Genomic DNA, 21,089 nt, shown 5'->3' on the forward strand with positions numbered 1-21,089 from the left:
CTTTGACGTAATCACCCAATTTTCATGTTTTGTGCCTCTCTATGTTTCTGCTCTTTCTAACTCTCCGCCTACTTTTGCACCGATCACAAAATGTATGCTGTCGTCGCATGTTTCGCAATTGATTGTGTTTCTTTGAACATTTTTATCATTATGGGTGATGGAATTTGATTTTTCCAGGAGTACACGAGAACAAGACATAAATAATTTAGGAACATGAAATTGTTGTGCTTCGAAGCTGGAGTAGAATGTAATCATCAATTGATTGACGTCTCGATGTGTTTGGAAGACAGGAGGGAGTTCAGCGTTTCTGAAAAATGTCATAGTTTCTGGTTTTTTTTCGGAGTTTGAATGTAGCTTTCCGTTTTTAAATTAGTGGAAAAATCGCTTTAAAAAAGCATTTTGTTGATTTCAAAAGGGACTTTTTTACGTCTTTATAATAAAAATAAGAGATACTAATTCGAAGGAAAATAATCAGCAAAAGTGGTCCAAAATCAAGAATTCCGGCAAAAAAAACTGGAATTCTTCTCCGGGAGAACACGATCTGTGGATATCGTTCCCTTTTTAGCGGGTAGCAAATATTACAAATTTTTCAGAATAATTTCACATTTCCGGACCTCATTAAATCTCTGTTTCGTCTTTTCCAACACTTGATCCTTGTAACTTTTCGTCGGTGGCTCCTTCTCATTGGCTCCTAATCCCTTCCGATTATTCTTCACTTCAGTTGCCACTGGTTCCACGTGTCCTTGTTTCTCTTTTCCGAGTCCTTGACCTTCACTCCAACCCATTGATTTCAGAAGTTTGAAGCCAACATTTCCAGAATCTAGGGGTTTTGGTGCTGCTGCTGCTGCTACAGCCGCTGACGTGGACGGAAGATCAAACTTTCGCTGACCTTCTGGCATTGGCTTTGCTGCACAAGATCCATACATATCAGAAGAGGAACCCGGAGCTTCTGATCTATGAATATTCATCTCTGATGGTCCAGTGGCCGGTCGTTTCCTTATCGGCTCGCTGAGCACATCATCCGGTCGAATACCATAGGACTTCATCATTTGTTTCAGGTTTTTTCGTCTCGCAACTTCTCCACGAATATTCTTTGCGGGTACTGTAGTAACCGGTGCAATGTCATCGTCGCCTTGTTGGAGGCCGGGCTCACATCCAGGGCAAGTATTGGATCCGTTATGCACGTGTACATCGAATCGTTCACCGGAAAGAAGAATCGAATCGCCTTGACAGAGATCTACGGGCGAGGAAGTCTGCAAACCTTTTATTAACTCTAAATGATAAGAAAAAAATTTGGCTGGAATTTCAAAATTTGGAAGAAAAAATTTTGCGGAAAACTCAAATTTTTTGAAAAAATTACTTCGGCAGAAAATTCAGATTTTTCTCTTTTTTTTTAGAAATTTAAAATTTTCTCAAAATAAAATTTTGGCGGAAAATTCAAATTTTCTAAGAGAAACATTTTTGCCGGAACTTTAAATTCTTTGAGAAATTTTTAAAAAGGATTTAAAAAAAAACTTTCCAAAATTTCAGAGAAAAAATGTTGGCGGAAATTTAAAATTTTCACAGAAAAATATTTTCCATAGATTGTCACTACCTTAACATTATTTCCATTAACTTGAAGTATACAAGCGTCTTCTAATTTTTCAATTGAATAACACTGAGCTTCTTCCGAATATACAATCTCTGCACATCTTTCCGGTAACAATTGATTCGATACAACAATCTCACAATCTCTATCAGATCCCAGATATCCACCGGAAATTGTAATAATATGAAGACGTCGAAGTGCATCCATTACACGCATACATGGCGGTTGATCGAATCCTTCTTCTGCAGAAAAAATGTATTTTTCAGGGGTAATGACTATAGTAAATGCTTTAAATATGTGGATTTTTCATTCAGGAATTCAATTTCCAAATCGATTTGTGTACTTCCCGAGGAGAAGTTTTCGGCAACCAAATTTTTGTCAAGTTCGGTAATTGCCGAAAATTCACAAAACCGACAATTGCCGGAATTTTTGAAAACCAGCAATTTTCGGAATTGCCGGAATTTTTGAAAACCAGCAATTTTCGGAATTGCCGGAATTTTTGAAAACCAGAAACTTTCGGAATTGCCGGAATTTTTGAAAACGGCAATTGCCGGAATTGCCGGAATTTTTGAAAACCAGCAATTTTCGGAATTGCCGGAATTTTTGAAAACCAGCAATTTTCGGAATTGCCGGAATTTTTGAAAACCAGAAACTTTCGGAATTGCCGGAATTTTTGAAAACGGCAATTGCCGGAATTGCCGGAATTTTTGAAAACCAGCAATTTTCGGAATTGCCGGAATTTTAGAAAACTGTCAATTGCCGGAATTGCCGGAATTTATGAAAACTGGCAATTACCGGAATTGCCGGAATTTTTAAAAACCGGCAAGTGCCGGAATTTTTGGAAACCGGCAAGTGTCGAAAATGCCGGAATTTTTGAAAACCGTCAATTGCCGGAATTGCCGGAATTTTTGAAAACCGGCATTTGCCGGAATTGCCGGAATTTTTGAAAACCAGCAATTTTCGGAATTGCCGGAATTTTAGAAAACTGTCAATTGCCGGAATTGCCGGAATTTATGAAAACTGGCAATTACCGGAATTGCCGGAATTTTTAGAAACCGGCAAGTGCCGGAATTTTTGGAAACCGGCAAGTGTCGAAAATGCCGGAATTTTTGGAAACCGGCAAGTGTCGAAAATGCCGGAATTTTCAAAAACCGGCAATTATCAAAATTTCCGGAATTTTTGAAAACCGGCGATTGCCGAAATTGCCGGAATTGTTTTAAACCGGCAATTGCCGGAGTTTTTGAAAACCATTAATCGCCGGAATTGCCGGAATTTGTGGTTTTGTTTCCTTCTTTTTATAATATATTTTTATGTTTTTTTCTTATCAATATAAGCAAAATTCGATTTTTTTTTACAAATCATATTTTATGGTTAACTTTTAATACTTTTTTTTCGATTTTTCGGAGTATCGAAAATTTTTTGAATTTTTCGATTTCCCCTCAACAAAAAATCGAAAAACGACACTATTGTTCACAAATCCATGGAAATTTCACACGTACGGTGCATCAGAACAGCTTGCTCATCTTTTTCACTGAATTCATCATCACTATTATCCTCATATGCGTCTTCCCAATCGAAATAGTCGTCGACTTGTAATGTGTATTCCACGTGGCCACTTGATTCGTCCACATTTGCAACGTATTGCTGAAAAAATAGAGAATTTGATTTTTTTACAATTGCTTTTAAATTATATTGAATTTTCGACAATTGTTTTGAATTTTCCAACAAAAAAAAGTAATTTATGAACAATTTCCTGTATTTTTTTTCTTAACTGTAACGAACTCTATGTGGATTTTTCCTCCTGCGATTTCCTTTGAAAACTTTATTAATTCGATGTTGCATCAGTGCTACTTTATTATTAGCAATTGATCTCAAATACTCTTTTTCTTTTTCCATTTCTTCGCCTTTTATCACTTTATCAACCATTCCGAATGCAATTTCACAGATATTCACTTCATTTTGATCGAATTTTTTGAATTCGGCAGATCCAAGAAGATCAATGGCTCGCTTACGGTAGCTTCGGCTTGCCCAGTATGCTGGAAAATTAGAGTTTTTGATTTTTTTTATTCAGCGCACTAATAGAGAAAAAGTGGGTTGTGATAATTGAAAAAAATTTAACTGAAAATTCACATTTTTCAACCGAAAAATCGAAATGAAGACGATTTTCAACCAAAAATTTGGGAAATTCAGCTAAAAACGAGTATTTTTTCTATGTTAAAAATCTCAAAACTTGTGAGAATTTCAGTCAAAAAATGCAGAAAATTTTAACTTCAAATTAGCATTTTCTGGTGGAAATATCTTTGGAAAAACTCCTGAATGTTGGGAAAAAAAATGTATTGAAAAGGCATTTTTCGGTGGAAATTTATATGAAAAAGCTCCAAATTTCTGTATTTTGAGAACAATATCTTGGCGAGACCCAGAATTTCGTTGCCTATTTTTATTTTAAAACCCGTACTAGGCTTTCTCCGTTCCACGAGAACATATTCTGATCCTTCTGCATTCAACTGATAGACTGTTTTGTCTTCCGGTCGGTAAAATTGTTCAGTGTCCTGAAAAAGATGGTTTTTTAATTTAAAAATGTCTAAAAATTTTGTCACAAACCGGATTATAGAACATTCCGTGCTCGTGAGACCAATATTGCTCGTAATTCGGGTATAAAACGTAACCGGGCGGAATTCTCGATTGGAGCACTTCATTTGCCGCCTCGCGCAACATTTCCTCCATTGATGTCTGCAATTTTAGCAAGTTTTTGTTAGTAAAACTGCGTAGATTTACCATTTTTCCAGTTAAAATCGTCTAAAATTATATGTTCTGCGTATTCTCGTGGCCGCTAGTTCTGAAAATATTATAATATTCATATTTTAATAAATCTTTAAAAGAAATCAAAGACAAACGCGAAAAAAGCGGAAAAATCAAGAAAAAAACAAAAAATTATAAAATAATTCGAGTTATCCGAGAGGAGTACACACCAGCGAGTGCAACTGCGCTCCACCGGATTTTTACTGGAAATATTTTATTTTTCATGAAAAAGTCAATTTTCACTGAAAAATATTCAATAAACTGTAAATTTCACTCGTTTCCACTCAAAAATATGCTAAAAACTATATTTCCATGAGATGGCATCGATTTATTTCGTAGAAATCGGTAATATAATCATAGTGACCAGAGAGCAATTAACAAGTAACGCGTTAGAAAGAAAAATGATAGAGGAATCGATTTTTGAAGATTGGGGATTCCTAATATTCACAGGGAATCGGCTAAATACTTAAACTAAAAAACAATAGGGAGGAAATGATTATTTTTTCGAAAGAAATACAATTTTTATTCACAGGGAATAGAGCTAAATAAGCACTTAAATAATATCCCAAATGTTGGGGTTTCGATCGAGAAAAATTTCGACTCAATAAAGAAATGAACACCGTTTTAAGAGAAAGATAGGGGGAAGGGGGATCGATAATAATCAAAATTGTTAGTTTTTTTCCGATGAAAAACAAAAAAAAAACAGAAAAAAAAATCAATGAGCAGCAGCTCCATTAACAGCATCCGTATAGCTGAGACGATCCTCCGAGACAACTGGCTTTTGATTCTGTTGCTGACGTCTTGTTGGTGTCATCATAATGTTCATTGTGGTTGCTGAAGACGCTTTTCTTGCTTCCAATGACCGTCGGAGTACGTTGATATAGGTACTGTAGCGTCGTTTCTGGAAAAAGAAGAATTTTAATTCGTGAATTTTGCACCTATTATTTTTATTTGAAAAAAAAAACACACAAAATCGAACGGAAATTTGCAAAATTTCAACGAAAAGTGTCGTTTTCCGATTAAAAAAATATATAAATTACAATTTTATTAAAAATATTTTTCGTATTCTGTAAAATAACGGAAAATTTCAGAATTTAATTTGAAATTTTGATAATTTTTCTTTTTTTTTTAACATTTTTTGCAACTTTTCAACAAAATAAAAAATTATTGTTTTTCAATTTTTGCTTTTTTTCCGAGAACCTCTGAAAAATCAACAAAAAAATTCGTTTGTTGTTTTTGAATCGTAAAAAAACGAAAAATTTCAGAATTAACTGTGAAATTTATATATTTTTTTTGTTGCAGCAAAATATAAAAAATTATTTGTTTGGAAATTTTAAAACTTTTTTTTTGGATTTTTTAGAAAACTGATAAATTTAAAATTATCGTATGTAATTTTTGGGTATCCACAAAAATCCTTTTTACGAATTTTTCTAAAACAGCGATCGGTGGTTTTTCGTTTTCAGAAATGGGAATTTTCGAATATCAATTCGAAATTTAATTTTTTTTTAAATCTGATTTTCTAAAACATTACTGAATTTCTCAAATTTTCAGCTTGATTAAAAAAACGAACCTCGAAACTCAAAAGCACCCATCGATCGGTAATCAGCTGCTGTGGTTGATTAGGTGATACGGATTGTGATACAATTTCAATCATTTCATTTAGTTCGGCAACCCGTGCTTCATGAGTACTCAGCTGCTTGGTAATCGGAGCGAGACACGGAATCCGTGGAAGTCGTGGCATCGGTGCAGTTTCAGGTTTCGAAGTGACTGGCAATGGAAGTGTTGGCGATGAGAATGCGGCGGCAACGAAATTAATCTTCTCACACCATTCTTGAAGCTCTTTCTGATTACTTGTCTGGAATAGAATCTCTCCACCGTGAGCAATTCGTACTCTGAATACAAATGATTTCTTCTTATAATCAGGTGCTGGTTCAGCCAGTGCGTGATGTAGTGATACTGCATTTTCTAATGAAGCATATCGACTTGTTGCTTTTGGATGTTCATCTGTGTCAAAGTAGAGAACGAGTCCACGAAGACGAGCGTATACCATTCTCCAACTGCGACGTCCGAATGGAGCTGAAAATTGGAAATTACTTGGATTTTTTCTGGTTTTTTGGTATTTAGACAAAAAAAAGTTATTTCTTGGCAAAAAGGTTTTTTTTGAAGGTTTTTAAACGGAAATTGATATTTTTTGGGTTTCAAAAATAATTGTTTTGGGTTCTACAAACAAAAAAATTTCCAAAAGTTTTTTTTCGTGGAATTTTGGCTTAAAAAGGTTATTTTTGGCACTCACTAGGGAATGGTGTTACCCCTGCAATCGCTAGGAGGACAAAACAAAGTGAAAATGGAAGATCAGATCTATGGCTACAAGAATCAGTTTTTGGAATCTACTTAACTCGGTCCCAAAGCTGAAATTTTTGGCCTTAAAAATTAGTGCTTTTTTTGCTCAAAATGCCGTTTTTCGTGTGTAGAAGTGGCTACATAAAAGTTTGGCACTGCAGCCGCCGTTCGAATGGCCGATTGGTGAACTCTCGTGCTCATTAATCTAAAGGTCACGGGTTCGTTCCCCACTAGGTATTAATTTTTTTTTTGAATTTTTCCTCTAGCATGAAATATGCACAAAAACACGGTTTCTTCCGTTTTTGGGTAACTTCGGAATAAATTTTTTGGTTCCTGGGAATCATAAAAGTAATTTGGAAACTTTTTGGAAGTTTTCTTTTTTTGATAAATTTTCACTTTTCTCCCACCTGATGTATGCACATTTTTTTCTTCAAAAATAATTTTTCAAAATTTTTTCAAAAAGTGTTTGGTTTGAAAGAGCAGCATTAGTTTGGATATTTCTACGATTTTGGAGGATCAAATGTCATTTTTAGGAGAAAACCACTGTTGTTTTATCTAGAGTTTTTCACGAAAAGGACCTACTTTCAAAGACTTCCAGCTCCGTTGACGAGTAAAATAAAAAAAAGTTGTCAACTGCAAAGTTATTTTAAAAGTACCAATAAACAAATTGTCAGTTGAAGTTATTCTGCTAAATTTTATGGGTAGAGAGATATGGACATTAGTAATTAAGTAAGTTAAAGCTTCACTTCGATTAGCTATATCTCTCTACCCATAAAATTTAGCAGAATAACTTCAACTGACAATTTGTCTATTGGTACTTTTAAAATAACTTTGCAGTTGACAACTTTTTTTTATTTTACTCGTCAACGGAGCTGGAAGTCTTTGAAAGTAGGTCCTTTTCGTGAAAAACTCTAGATAAAACAACAGTGGTTTTCTCCTAAAAATGACATTTGATCCTCCAAAATCGTAGAAATATCCAAACTAATGCTGCTCTTTCAAACCAAACACTTTTTGAAAAAATTTTGAAAAATTATTTTTGAAGAAAAAAATGTGCATACATCAGGTGGGAGAAAAGTGAAAATTTATCAAAAAAAGAAAACTTCCAAAAAGTTTCCAAATTACTTTTATGATTCCCAGGAACCAAAAAATTTATTCCGAAGTTACCCAAAAACGGAAGAAACCGTGTTTTTGTGCATATTTCATGCTAGAGGAAAAATTCAAAAAAAAAATTAATACCTAGTGGGGAACGAACCCGTGACCTTTAGATTAATGAGCACGAGAGTTCACCAATCGGCCATTCGAACGGCGGCTGCAGTGCCAAACTTTTATGTAGCCACTTCTACACACGAAAAACGGCATTTTGAGCAAAAAAAGCACTAATTTTTAAGGCCAAAAATTTCAGCTTTGGGACCGAGTTAAGTAGATTCCAAAAACTGATTCTTGTAGCCATAGATCTGATCTTCCATTTTCACTTTGTTTTGTCCTCCTAGCGATTGCAGGGGTAACACCATTGCAGGGGTAACCCTAGTCAGACGAATATTTTTTGTTGCGAAAAATTACAAAAACGGTTTTTTTTTGTAAAAACTGAAGTCGCCTGAAAGAATTGGATCTTTTTCAAACAAAAATGGTTTTTTAATAGAAATTGATTTTTTTCATTTTTTGTTTTTTGGGCACATTTTTTCGGATGGTTTTGAACAAAAATTGATTTTTTTTGGTTTTTACAAACACAGGTTTTTTTTCAATTTTTTCGTGGAATTTTGGCTTAAAAAGGTTATTTTTGACATCAGACGAAATTTGCAAAAATTACAAAAACGGTTTTTTTTTGTAAAAACTGAAGTCGTTTGGATGAATTGGATTTTTTTGTTTTTTTAGTAAAAATTGAATTGTTATTTTTACAAAAACAAAATGATTTTTCGGTTGTACGAACGAAAATCCGGCAATTTCACTGAAAAATATAACTTTCTGGGTTTTTTAAGTGAAAAATGTCTGTTTTTTTAAAATTATTTTTTAAAAACGAAATCAGCAAAGAAAAAAATTCGAAAAATTATTTTTTGATTCTATTGCGAGAATATCTTGAAAACTAAAACAAATTCTTGTATTTTTGATAGAAATCTTCAAAAAAAGCGAAAAAAAACTCACTCTTTCCACCATCAGTCTCTCTAACATATTTTCGCATAAGAAATCCACTATAATATTCGACAACTGAATCTGGATCAACTTCATATATTTGTTGTGGCTGCCGTCTTGATGTTGAAGCAACTGAACCATTTGCCGTCGAGTTTTTAGCCGAATTTTGTAGTGAAATCGCATTATCTTTTATACTTTGAAACAAAGTTTTGAGCATTTCCCGTTTAAAAGTACACCCTGTATGAGCGATATTCGTTATAAAATCCCGAGCCGTCATTTTCTTTCCCATATTTGGTCCATGAAGATCCGAATTTAAAAGAAGAAGAGCACATGTCAACGTGTGAACTTCATCCAAACTATCAAAAATCGCAGGATTACATTCCAGGTATCGAGCAGAAAATACTCGGAGCAAACGTTCACGAGCTGATGATTCACCACGGAGCTCTACTCGGCTCAAGAATTCCCGAAGAGCTGCATCAATTCGTGTTGTTGAGAATTGGAAGAGTTCGAGGTATTTGACGAGTATCAGGAAGGAGAACTCGTTTCTGTAAAAATTATGAAGTTTTTCGAGACCATTTGTTTTGAATAAAAAACTGACTGCTCGTTGAGCCGATCGGCGACCTGTGTTGATGTGCAATTCTTCAACTCATACAGATTTCGAGCAATTTGTGCAGCTTCTCGTTCTCCGCCAACCGAATTCGTTGAAGTGCTCGGTACGGCTGTTTGATTGAGATTACTGCTCTCGGCGGATCGAAGTGATACTCCTCCAGTGGCTCCTCGACCTACAAAAATTCAAAAAATATACATTTTTCAGAAAAATAAACACAATTTTTAGAAATTAATTTTTAAAGAATAAATTTTCTGGAAATTCCTGGAATTCTCAAAAAACATTTCCCATACTTTCAGAAGTTGCATGGAGTGACGGACTGGCTGATGCTGAACTATTGCTCGCCGCCGTGTTTGGAGTCGTTCTAGATTCGAAGATTTGTTTCCGTAGAGATGGGGATCCATGTTTTGGTGTAGTATCCTGAGTACTGTAGTATACATGTGAAAACATTCCATCTTGATCGTAATGGTTACTAACACCACTTCCATCGATTGTTACCACTGAATGTTTCGACGGAGTGTCCTTTTCCTGAAATAATTTCGGTAAATTTTTGGGGAATTAGTACTAATTTTATATTTATTAATCAAATTTCGAGTTTGCATATATTTTCGTTAACTTTCAGAGATTTTGAGCCAAAAATCAAAGAAAAATTATGGAAATCAGGTTTTTTCAATCCCAAAACCGCAAAATTTCAAGCTTTTTAAGGTGAAAGATTTTTTGCGGAAATTTTTTTTGCACTAAATTGGCGTGAGCCGAGGGTGTTTCAATGTTGAATTTTTTCGGCTTAAATTTTCAGTTTTTATTAATCTTGCTCTAAGAAAAATTAACTTACACTATAATTCTCCGGTGACCTGAAACTTTGCTGATGGGAATTATTTGACATATCCTTTGCGTCCAATGATCCATTCAGGTCATCATCTACGTCATCATAAACTGGTGAACGGGATGGTCCGTCTGAAAATATTAGTTTTTTTATGGAAAAATAAATAATTAACGAAATTGTGAAGGTTTAATAAAATTAATTTTTATGTATATTATTTAATTTTTTTCCCACGAAAATAAAGATTTGTGATATAATTAAATTATTTTAATCGATGAAAAATTACAGATCATTTCACAAAAGCAAATCTCGAATTTTCTGAAAAATTTTATGAAATTTTTCTTTTTTTTTTAATCAAAACTTTTTGTGATATTTTTGGAAAGTGATTCTATTGGTTTTCAATAAATATTTCCGTAGAAAAGTAATAACATTTTTCGGTAGCTTTTAGTGTAAAATTTGAAAAAAAAAGCACACACAATTTCATTTTTTCTAAAAAAAATCCAGCAAAAAAGGTTACCTCCATTCGATCGAAGATGTGGTGAAAGTGTGGATATTTGTGGTGACGAATTGTACGAATGATGATGATTATCAGTTGGCATTGTGAACATTGCACTACGAAGACTTTTTGCAACGATCTCCTCGTTCGGAGATTTCATGTCGTTTGATACTACTGAACAAAAAAGTTTTCAATGTGAAAAGTGCGAAATTTATGCCATTTTAAATAATATTTAAATTAAATACGTTGATGTGTTCTTGGAAAATGTATTTTATAATTTTTTGAAAAAAATCGGCAGGAAAACTGATTTTTTTCAAAATAAGAGAGCAATATTTTCTAACAGAAATCTAGATTTTTCTTAAATATTCAAATTTCAAAAACTAAATTTATTTTGTTAGCGTTTTTCAGCTTATTTTTCAGCAACTTTTCGTTGGTTAAAATTTAAAATTAAATGTTTATAAAATCTTTAAATTTCTATTTTAAGTTTTCTAGCACTTTATAGCTCGATTTTTTCCATAAAGATCTCAAATTTCAAGCAAAAACCCCAAGTTTCAACCTAAAACCCTCTTAAATGAGTGCTAAACAACCTCTAAACGGATAAAAATGTTAGTGTGCAGTCAAGTGAGAGAACATTCAACACAACAGAAAAACACAGTACTACCGGGTGGCCTGAGGAGGAGGGTGCTAACGCAAATAAAAATGTGTGAATGGAAATTGATAGAAAAAAATGTGGTGGCGGTGGAAAAAGGATAGATAGAGAGACAGAAAACATTCCCTATTATAACTGTGCCGATCGCCTCCGGGAAAGCATTCTAGAAATGAAATTTGTTTCGGGTTTTTCTTCGAATTTTGTGCAATTCGAAGCTATTCTAAAGAGTAGAGGGACTTAAAAGAATTTTCCGATTTTTTGGCTTTCATACTTAAGTAGACTGAAAATGGCTAGAAACGGCCGAACATCATAAGGAGATTTTTCAAAATTTCAGTTTTTTGGGGGCGGAAATTTCCAAAAAAGGGCTAAATATTGCTTAAGTTTAGAATTTCGCAAAACTTTTCAGTGTCAGAGGCAGGGAATCAGTTTTTTTTTCATTTTTTGTATATTTTGGTGATCTAGTTTGTTGATTTAGGTTAGCAATTATTTTTTTAAAAAACACTTTTATTGAAAAAAAAACCATAAATTGGAAAATATATTGTTTGAATTATAAAACCTCAAGTTTTAATCCAAAAATATGGAAAAATCAGTTGTTTCGATTTTAAAACACTTTAATTTGAAAAAAATTTCAATTGTCCGTGTTTTAAGGACTAAAAACTTGGTAAGAAAATTGCAAAACAAATTGCAAACATTCTGATTTATCAGGACAAAAACATGCAATTAGTCATCAAGATCGTGAGCGTTTCTTTTTTTTGAAAAAAATTAGCCATATGTTTTTATCGGTATGTTTTAATTTCTAGAAATTTTATAAAAACAATTTTTCTGTTTAGAAAAAAGGGTTAAAAATCAATGGAAAATCGTAAAAATTGTGAGATTTCTTCTTCTTCTTTTCGAAAACTTTTTGCATCCAATTAAATCCAGATGTTTCATTTTTTTTTCGTTTAAAAATTTCAAAAGCTCACCAATAAATTGTTCTTCATCAACAACCATCACTTCATCATCATTTTCATTTGGTTTCTTCTGATTCTCTTTTTCATCAGTAGTCATCATTACAGTTTCTTCTTCACTTTCCTCTACATCAGTGCTCTCCATTCGTTCAATTGGAGCTGTTTTAAGCATTCGAATAGCTGTTGGTGAAGACTCTTCTGACGTTTTTCGTGCCAAACTACCACGTCTTTCGATTTGGCTTGTTGAAACTGGAACTTTTAGAACATTGGAATTAAAAGATAGAAAATTATGGAAAACAGTTTTTTCTAATTTTTTAGAGCTAATATTCAAGTGATTTCTATAAATTGAGCCGAATATTCCAAATTTTCAGCTTTTTTTTTATAGTTTTCAGAGTTTTCAGAGAATTTTTTCAGAAATTAAATATAAAGTTTTCAGGTAAGCTGTTCTGCTGACACTTGCACCTTTTTTAAGCTTTCAGAAAAATTTTTCACAATTTTTTTTGTATTTTTCGTCGGAACTGGAACTTCGGGCACATTATATATAACTTTTAAGCCAATTTGAGTATAAAATGCTTTTTTTTTTAATTTTGCAAAATTTCAAGCGATTTTTACGGAAATCTCAGCTTTTTTTGGAGAATTTCTCACATTTTTTTCGCAAAAGCCGTAAAGTGTTACCTGGAAGTCTTGACAGTTTCTGGGCCGCCGCTCCGTTTCGATTCATCGATGGAAACGAAACTCCCGCAGAGGCGGTGGCTCTTGACAGCTGATGTGGGTGAATGCTCGATGCAACTGTGGTACCTGGAGGCAGTTGGTCGCCGAGAAGCTGAAAAAAGAAGGGAAAAGGTTAAGAAGAAACACTTTTTTTCACTCAGGAGGGAGGGATGAAAAGATGAGGGCATTTTAAATTTATTGGAAAACCACAACTTTTATGCCTAAAAAATTTTTAAAAAAAATTTTGAAAAGAAATTTCAGTTTGAGGCCTCAAATCGCAGAGCATTATTTCAGAAAAAAAATATATTGAAAAATAGTTTTTTTTTTAATTCTTCAAAAAGGTCTTTGGAACATTTTAATGACCGAGAGCTGGAAAAATGAGAAAAGTTCAACTGTATACATTTTCCAAAAACCAAAATTTTTGCTATTTTTTGGAAGAAAAACATTTGAAATTTTTAATTTTTTCTAAAAATCAAATCCAAACCTTTGCATAAGTGCTCGAAACGTTCCGATTAAGAGAAATGAGCACATCACCGGACATTACAAAAGCCTCGGACTTTTTGACATTCCGGCGAGGGGCTCCATCAATGGTGGCCAGTGCCTCTTCGGCTCCCGACGACGCCACCTTCGCCATCACTCTGAAAACGAGATGATTGTAGAATAAAAAACGTTTGAAAAAGTATAGAAAAGGTGTCAAGAGGTATAATATTTCGATGACGAATTCAACAATGACCATCAGAGTGTTTATATAAACACGTGATGGAGGTGAGTTTATTTTCAAAATATTCACAAGCGGAAGCAACAAAAAAACACTTCAGCACCGTAAATTTATTCGAAAAGTTCCCTTTTGATTTTAGCATTAAAAAATAAAAATTTGGAGGAGAATTTGATTTTTTTATAAGAAATTCACAACTTTTCGGGCTAAAATGCTTAATTTTGGGCCACTTTCGCTAATTTTTTGTGTATTTTTTTTTCAAATTTCCTTATTTTTTAATGTAAATATTTTATAAACTAAAATGGTGTTTATTTAAGTTTTTTAGCATTGAGCATGAATAAGAGAGAAATTGATACAAGATGCTTTGCGAAAAAACACCAAAAATCGAGAATTTTAGATCAAAACTATAAAAAAATAAATGCACACTTCTTCTCACGGAGTACACGAGCTGCGTAAATCGACAGTCTCAAAGATTACGAAGTTTGAAAGTTTGTGCTGACAGTAAAAGATTTTTAGAAATTGCGATAAAATCGCTTTCTGGAAAAGCAAATTTTTCCGAATTATCTAGATTCTTACACTCAATTCGAAAAAGTACAAATCTTTTCAACAAAATCATAAAACTCTGCACAGCTGTTACCACCGGGACGACGTCACACCTCATTCGTCTCCTCCTCCTCCTCTTCCATCACCTCCCTGTTTGCCCATCAGATTGTAGTGTTGTATAATAAAATTCGAGATAGACAGAGAGAGACAGAGAGAGAGAGAGAGAGAGAGAGAGACCTGGTGTGGAACTAAACGTCCATTCCTCCCCGCTGTGCAGAAGACAACAACTGGTCGACTCCCGAAGGTGCGTTTTGAGCAATCTCGCGAAAAGCTGACAGTTGCGCGGAAGGATGGAACACATATTTCCGCCGCGCACACTGATCAGTCAGTTAACAAATATTGTCTCCAGAACGACGCACCCCAGAGAAAGTGATTAGGCGGTAAGGAGGGTTTTCACACCTCACCCCCGTATCATAAAGTTTCTACGGAAGATTAGCGTGATTTGGAGCTGAATTGTATGAAACTAGAAGCTCCAAGAAGGTTCTTGACGTTCCAAAACGTGGGAAGGTCGGAAAAGCGATACTTTGTGGAATTTGGAACGAAAAACTTATTTATGCGAGTTTGTTGCATTAAAGCTATCGAAATTTGCACAGGAATCAGCAATTATAGCGATCAACGATTTTTTCAAAGTTTTCGACAATTTCGATTTCAGAAAAATCGAGCTATACTGAAAACTTTCCAAGATAGATGACGCTAAACCAATTTCGATATAAAGCCAAGCTAAAGCAATTTTTAGCTCTCGTATGTGGTGCGAGGCTTTCCGATTAAGGTTTGATCTACAAATAATGCTGCAATTTTGCCCAAAAAATGTGACTCTTCTCCCGCATTTTTTAAAGATCTACGTAGATCAAACCGAAATGAGCCATCACGTGCTCTCGTCGGCAAAAACGAAAGTACAACGGAACGAGTATTACAACTCGAAGGCGAAGAAGAATCTCCATTGGATAATTGGTCCCTCGCAGAAAGATGAATGGACTTAGAAAACTACGGAGTACGAAACAATTTGGTCTACACCTATTGTTTCAGAATGTTTTCTGTAAAACTAGCGATTTTGTGTAAAATCGAAAGGCGAGGAGACACACAACGAAACAACTGGCAATATAAAACTCGATAAAATTGGCGAGATCCTCTTCTCTTGACCCTAATAGGCTAATCCACTTGATGCCAACACCAACCACGAATGCAAAGTTTTCGATAGAAAATGTCGAACTAACAGGTGTGCACACAAAACGGCGAACGTTTATGACATTTCAGCTTCATCTCCGCCTCTCCATCATACAAACAGATGAACCACGTTTTCAGAGAATATTCATTTTATAGGTTTTCCTCCGAGTTTTATGAAACTTGCCGATGGAATTTGAATGAAGAAGAAACATTGCCTCGAAGTGTGCGAAATGATTCAAACTTTTTAGACTGTTTACTTTTGAAATGGAGAGTTTTTTGGTCATTTTTCTGAAAATAACGACCAAAACTTTGGAATTTGCCGGCTCCATATGAATTCCCAGACACTTGAGAGCTGCAGCTATTTTTCGGAGATCAATTCCGAAAAAACCACTTCAAATAATCTAGAAACGTCTACAATTTACAGAGAAAACCCCTCAAAATTCTGTGAAGCAAATGCATTCAAAAAATATTATTAATTTTGACTAAAACTTCCCTCCAAAATGAGCAGCCATACCCATTTTCCAACCAATCAGCGTCTTCGAACTCCGCCCACTCCGTCTGATTGGTTGAAAAATTGGCGGAGCTAATCGCTGATTGGTCGCAGTTCTCATTTTGGAGGAAACTGAAAAAAAAACGAGAGACTATGTAGTCCATTGAAATTTGTATCTTTCAAAAAAGAACCCAATAGAACTGAAAAACCTCAGCTTCCGATACTTGTTGAAAACAATTGAAAAACTGCAACAACACACAAAAATGTGTGTGGTTCGCGGAGAGGGTAATGAGTGTCCATCCAAGGCGGTATAACAAGGGGGGGGGGGGGGGGGGGTAATGATGATTCAACGGTCCGATAGCAGCGTCCACAGCAAGCCATGAAGAGGCGAAGAGACAGAGTGTCAAGGCCAATGGAAGCGGTCATCAGCGAGAAACACAGACGAATAAGAGACTGAGAAGATAGAAATAGATGGGGGAAGCCGTCTCCAAATGTGGACACTGCTCCGTGTGCTCCGTGTGCTATCGATTTTGGCGCTAACAGATTTTTTTAATGCACCACCCGTTGCTGGAGAAAAATGAAAAGAGAATCACAGTGGGTTGTGAGGATTTTTTAAATAAAAATCCTTGATACGAGTGAAGAAGTAACAGATGCAGCGGAACTGGGGACTTCAGATCAGGGGTGGGTGGCAAACGATTTTTTCGGTAAATCGGCAAATTGCCGGAATTGAAAATTTCCGGCAAATCGGCAAATTGCCTTAATTAAAAATTTCCGGCAAATCGGCAAATTGCCGGAATTGAAAATTTCCGACAAATTGCCGATTTGTCGAAAATTTTCGGCAAATTGTGGCTTCGCACTTTTTTTTTTTGAAAATTTCCGAATATTAATTTCAATCGGCAAAATTGTACGCATCCTATGAATGTTTCTACATCTAATTTGAAAAGTAAGCAAATTCTATAAAAATATCTAGAAAAAACGGAAAAAATCAAAAAGACACAGTTTTAAGTGTTTCCGTCTGTTGTGTGTTACTACTAGACACACAAAGACATCTTTTGACCTACTGGTTCTACCCCGCGAGAAGCAAGTGCGCTCCCTCGCTAATGTCATCATTTCTCTCCTCCCACTGTTTCTGACGATTAGTCATTCTTATCTTTATCCCCGCTAGAGAGCAGTCGTCTCTAGCGTTCTCCTACTGTGTTCCCTACAAAGTAAAGCTATAATAAAAGATAGTAAAAGTCTTTAAAGTGTTATTGTGTATCACAAGACACAACACCGTCTTTTAAAAAATCCCTCTAAAAATTTCCGGCAAATCTGATACCCGGCAAACGGCAAATCGGCAAACCGGCAGATTGCCGGAATTGAAAATTTCCGGCAAATCGGCAATTTGCCGAATTCGCCGACAAATCAATTTTACAACTTTTGAAATTTTTCACAATTTTGAGAGCTTTTCATTACTTTGCTTTTTGCAGCCGAAAAAATTTAGATCAAGTTACACGAAAATTACGTGAACTACTAGTTCAAAAATCTGTGTGCTCGTTTTGAGATCAAGTTACTAGAAACGGCAATGAAAACCTAACTTTTAATTCATAATAAATTGGATTTCACTTTCCTGGATTTAAAAAATCCCTAAAAAACTCTAAAAAACTGACAAAAAATTATCGACTTGTGGAAATTTTTTAGAGAAATTCTTTTTTTTTGGAATTCAAGAAATTCAAAAAATCGTCTCACTTTCCTACAGATTTAATTTTTTTTTAAATAAATAACCACTGAGAAATCTCAAGAAATATTGGGGAACTTGTGAGATTGAAAATGGAAATTTCAAATATTTTCACAAAATTTTGTTGTCTTCAAAATATCGAAAAAAAATATGTTAGAACCTAGAATTTTTAGCAAATTTTCCACAGAAATAAAAATGAAAACTAAAAATCAAATTTACACGGTGGCAAAACGGTTAATGATAACCAACCGTTATTGAATAGTGAAAACAAAAAGAATCGAGAGAATGAAGAGAACAATGGAAATTACTAGACATCAAGAGATACAGACGGTTAGACAAAAAAGTGCAGCAGGACTGTTATTCTTCTTCTCCCCGGCGGTTTTTGTTTGCACATTGTTTGGGTAATTTCCTGCTTTTTAATCGTATTTTTGTTGAAAATGCTATATAAATTCTAGTTTTGTTAATCGGAATTTCGTTTTTTTGCAAAACTTCGAACAAATTTTCTGTTTTGTAATGTTTTTTAATCCAATTTTTCGAACATACTACTTAAATAAATGCGAAAATTAAATCAATAAAATTTGAGTGAAGATTCAAATTTTGATGCTCATTTTTTCAAAACCTACAAGATGATTGATTTTGGCATATTTTTCCAACAATTTTTATTAAAAATTAGTGCTGGAATGTGCAAATCGATTAAAAGGCGGATAAAAAGTATCTAGAAGTGAAAAAAAAAACGTTTAGAGTGATTTTTGAGCTTCTTTTTTTAATATAAATTAGATGTTTTCTACATTTCCGCGCTACTTTTAACGAAAATTTAGAGAAATATTCCACAAACAGTCATCTTGTAGGATTGCCAAATGGATAAATTATTGGAGTCTACATAGTGCAAAATCCAAAAATCTTTAACATTTTAATTCAATTTTTATACGAAATCATTGATTGGAGTCAGTCTAAATGAATAATCTATCGAAAATCCTCAATTTCAACCAATTACAAAAGAAAATGCCGGAAAAAAGCGTCAATTTGCCAAAAAAAGTCGTTTCCAACGAGTAAAACTTCTGGTTTGAACACGCCGTCAAGCGATATAATTATTCGCCGTTGTCTCCATCTCATCTTTTTCATGTATAAATTGGATACTAGCTGACGTTTATGAAAAATGGTTCGCCTTGAAAATGTGTGTGACATTGCGCCTTTTTTTTGATGATGAACGAACGGAAAAGACAAGAAAATTACCTGTTTCAGGTTCTTCAGAGACAAGAAAAAATCCTAGGCCGCTGTTTTCGGGGGGAAACTTGGGAATATTAATAATTTTTAAATCGAGTTTTTTTTCGATTTTTGAATTGAAAGATCACAAGCGTAATAAAACCAAAAATGTGGAGCGATAAGGAGTACACATCTTGTGTTTGACCATACATAAATTTGTACTAAACCACCAACACGCGAACTATAACAACATCTGCTCGTAGATGAGAGATTCAAAGATTTTATATGATGGAAATTGCAAGATTTTATTTTAAAATTAGTCTTTAACTTTGAAAAGTTTATTAAAAAATTGAGAATTTTCCATAGTTTTTTCCACTAATCTCCAAGAAAAACGGTTTTGTACATAATCTTTTCCCGGCAAAGACTTCCTTCAAAATAAATAAGAAAATTTTTGTAAATTAAAAGTTATACCAACAATTTCCTTAATTTCAAAACTAGAAACTCGATAATTCTGAAAACTTCAAAAATCCTAACACACTGGATGCTTCACATAAGCTGGGAGGTCACTCGAAAACGTGCTTTGAAACGAAAAATCCGGCAGAAATTGCTCTGGCAAGGTGAATGGGAGGGAAAAAATGAAGAAGAACATGTCGTTTAAAACAACGAGAATTTCGAGAGAAGGAGAAATGGGAAAAGTGTGACAGGCGGGTCCGAGATGAAGCAGAACAACGGGGAATGTTGTCAATAAACTTTTTTGAGGGAGAAAGTGGATTATTTAATTGTTCTGAAAATTATAACCTGGCAAGTGGAAAACAAGAAAATGAAGGAAAAAACTAGCCTTCACGTGAAAATTATTCAATTATAAAAAAATTTAACAAGACGATTCTCCAAAAATAAATTAGAAAACTAGTTTTAAAACTGCAAATTCCAAAGATTTTTTAGACTAAACTATCAATTTCTGCGATTTTTTTTGCCGCTAAGAGCAGAAAGCCGAGCAAAGAGATGTTGTGATGATACTCGTAGTATCCTCTTGGCTCCAGATGAAATGCTACGAGCCGCGCATCTTTTCCGTCAGTGCAATGACACTTCACAACAAGTAAAATGCGAGATGTTAGAGAGATTATTGAAGACGAAGAGACGCAGCGATGGAAAATGTCCGCACAGTTGTGTGGATGGACGACGTTCCAATGATGAATTAGACTGAGAAATGAGCAGAAACTGAGTGAGCAACACATTCGACACGATATTCTAATTTGCGAGGGTAACGTGATGAGCAAAGATGTCTTTTATTTGAAATTTTTGGAAAAATTAAATAAATCTACGTGATTTTCGCGTGTTTTCTGAATTAAAATCCTAGGTTTCGACATTATAGAGCTTATAGGCGTCCTTTTTTAGCGATTGCAGCCTTGATTTTCATAAAATTCAACAAAAAATATGAGGAGAACTAATAAAAAAAAGAAAAGTTTGGACAAAAAATAAATTGAAACTTTAGTGAGGCCCCACGAAAAGGGGAGCAGAACGAAAAGGGGATCTGCAAAAAGGGGATCTGCGAAAAGGGGAGATACGAAAAGGGGAGATACGAAAAGGGGAGCAACGAAAAGGGGAGCTGGCACTGTGGCAAACGCACAAAACGCATTTTTTCTCACGCAACGCACGTTGATTTTTAAAATTTTCTTCTAGAAGATACGCTTAACAACACGCGACGCGTAACATCGGAGCATCGTTGTATCGTTTTCTTCGAGAAAAATAGCGTTTGGCACAGTGCAGATCCCCTTTTCGTTGCTCCCCTTTTCGTATCTCCCCTTTTCGTATCTCCCCTTTTCGCAGATTCCCTTTTTGCAGATCCCCTTTTCGTTCTGCTCCCCTTTTCGTGGGGCCTCACTTTAGTTTTTGTGTTTTTTGTTTACGCTAAACAACACGCGGCTCGTTATTTCGGAGCATCGTTGTCGTGTGTGCATTTTTGTGTCGCGGTGTTGACAACTGATGCAACAGATTTTACGACTATTGAAGTTGTAATTTTTTTGAAATTTTTAGATTTCCACTAATATTTTCGAGATTTCCGCGTAAATTCCGTATTCTAGATGCTTTAATTAAACAAAAATCCATTAGGCGA

At 34.6% G+C, this 21,089-nt stretch overlaps 2 protein-coding genes across 6 annotated transcripts; both read right to left on the reverse strand.

The window, feature by feature from the left end:
* Window positions 1-124: 124 nt before the first annotated feature.
* Y55D9A.2 (G-patch domain-containing protein) lies at window positions 125-4,430 on the reverse strand. 2 transcript variants are annotated; one of them, NM_070013.7, is made up of 8 exons: window positions 4,364-4,424; window positions 4,190-4,318; window positions 4,044-4,137; window positions 3,371-3,624; window positions 3,088-3,232; window positions 1,595-1,830; window positions 615-1,253; window positions 125-307 (listed from the first exon to the last, which is right to left on the reverse strand). In NM_070013.7, exons 1-8 carry the CDS (start codon window positions 4,364-4,366, stop codon window positions 299-301), a joined length of 1,509 nt encoding a protein of 502 aa, NP_502414.1. In that variant the 5' UTR covers window positions 4,367-4,424; the 3' UTR covers window positions 125-298. The 2 variants fall into 2 exon arrangements, with proteins under 2 accessions (NP_502414.1, NP_502415.1); NM_070014.7 differs by having other exon boundaries at window positions 128-1,253; window positions 4,364-4,430.
* A 263-nt stretch (window positions 4,431-4,693) lies between these two features.
* efa-6 (Exchange factor for Arf-6) lies at window positions 4,694-13,723 on the reverse strand (the record flags this gene model as incomplete). 4 transcript variants are annotated; one of them, NM_070015.7, is made up of 10 exons in its annotated part: window positions 4,694-5,288; window positions 5,958-6,463; window positions 8,867-9,399; window positions 9,453-9,636; window positions 9,755-9,989; window positions 10,294-10,415; window positions 10,799-10,951; window positions 12,389-12,628; window positions 13,049-13,196; window positions 13,569-13,723. In NM_070015.7, the coding sequence occupies 10 exons, from the start codon at window positions 13,716-13,718 to the stop codon at window positions 5,103-5,105; spliced, it is 2,457 nt and encodes an 818-aa protein (NP_502416.1). The 4 variants fall into 4 exon arrangements, with proteins under 4 accessions (NP_502416.1, NP_001122818.1, NP_502417.1 ...); NM_070016.7 differs by having other exon boundaries at window positions 4,699-5,288; window positions 12,389-12,622; window positions 13,569-13,722; NM_001129346.3 differs by lacking the exon at window positions 10,799-10,951 and having other exon boundaries at window positions 4,695-5,288; window positions 12,389-12,622.
* Between the last annotated feature and the right edge of the window lie 7,366 nt (window positions 13,724-21,089).

The sequence above is a fragment of the Caenorhabditis elegans genome, chromosome IV (genome assembly GCF_000002985.6).
Source record: "Caenorhabditis elegans chromosome IV".
Classification (NCBI taxonomy): Eukaryota; Metazoa; Nematoda; class Chromadorea; order Rhabditida; family Rhabditidae; genus Caenorhabditis; species Caenorhabditis elegans.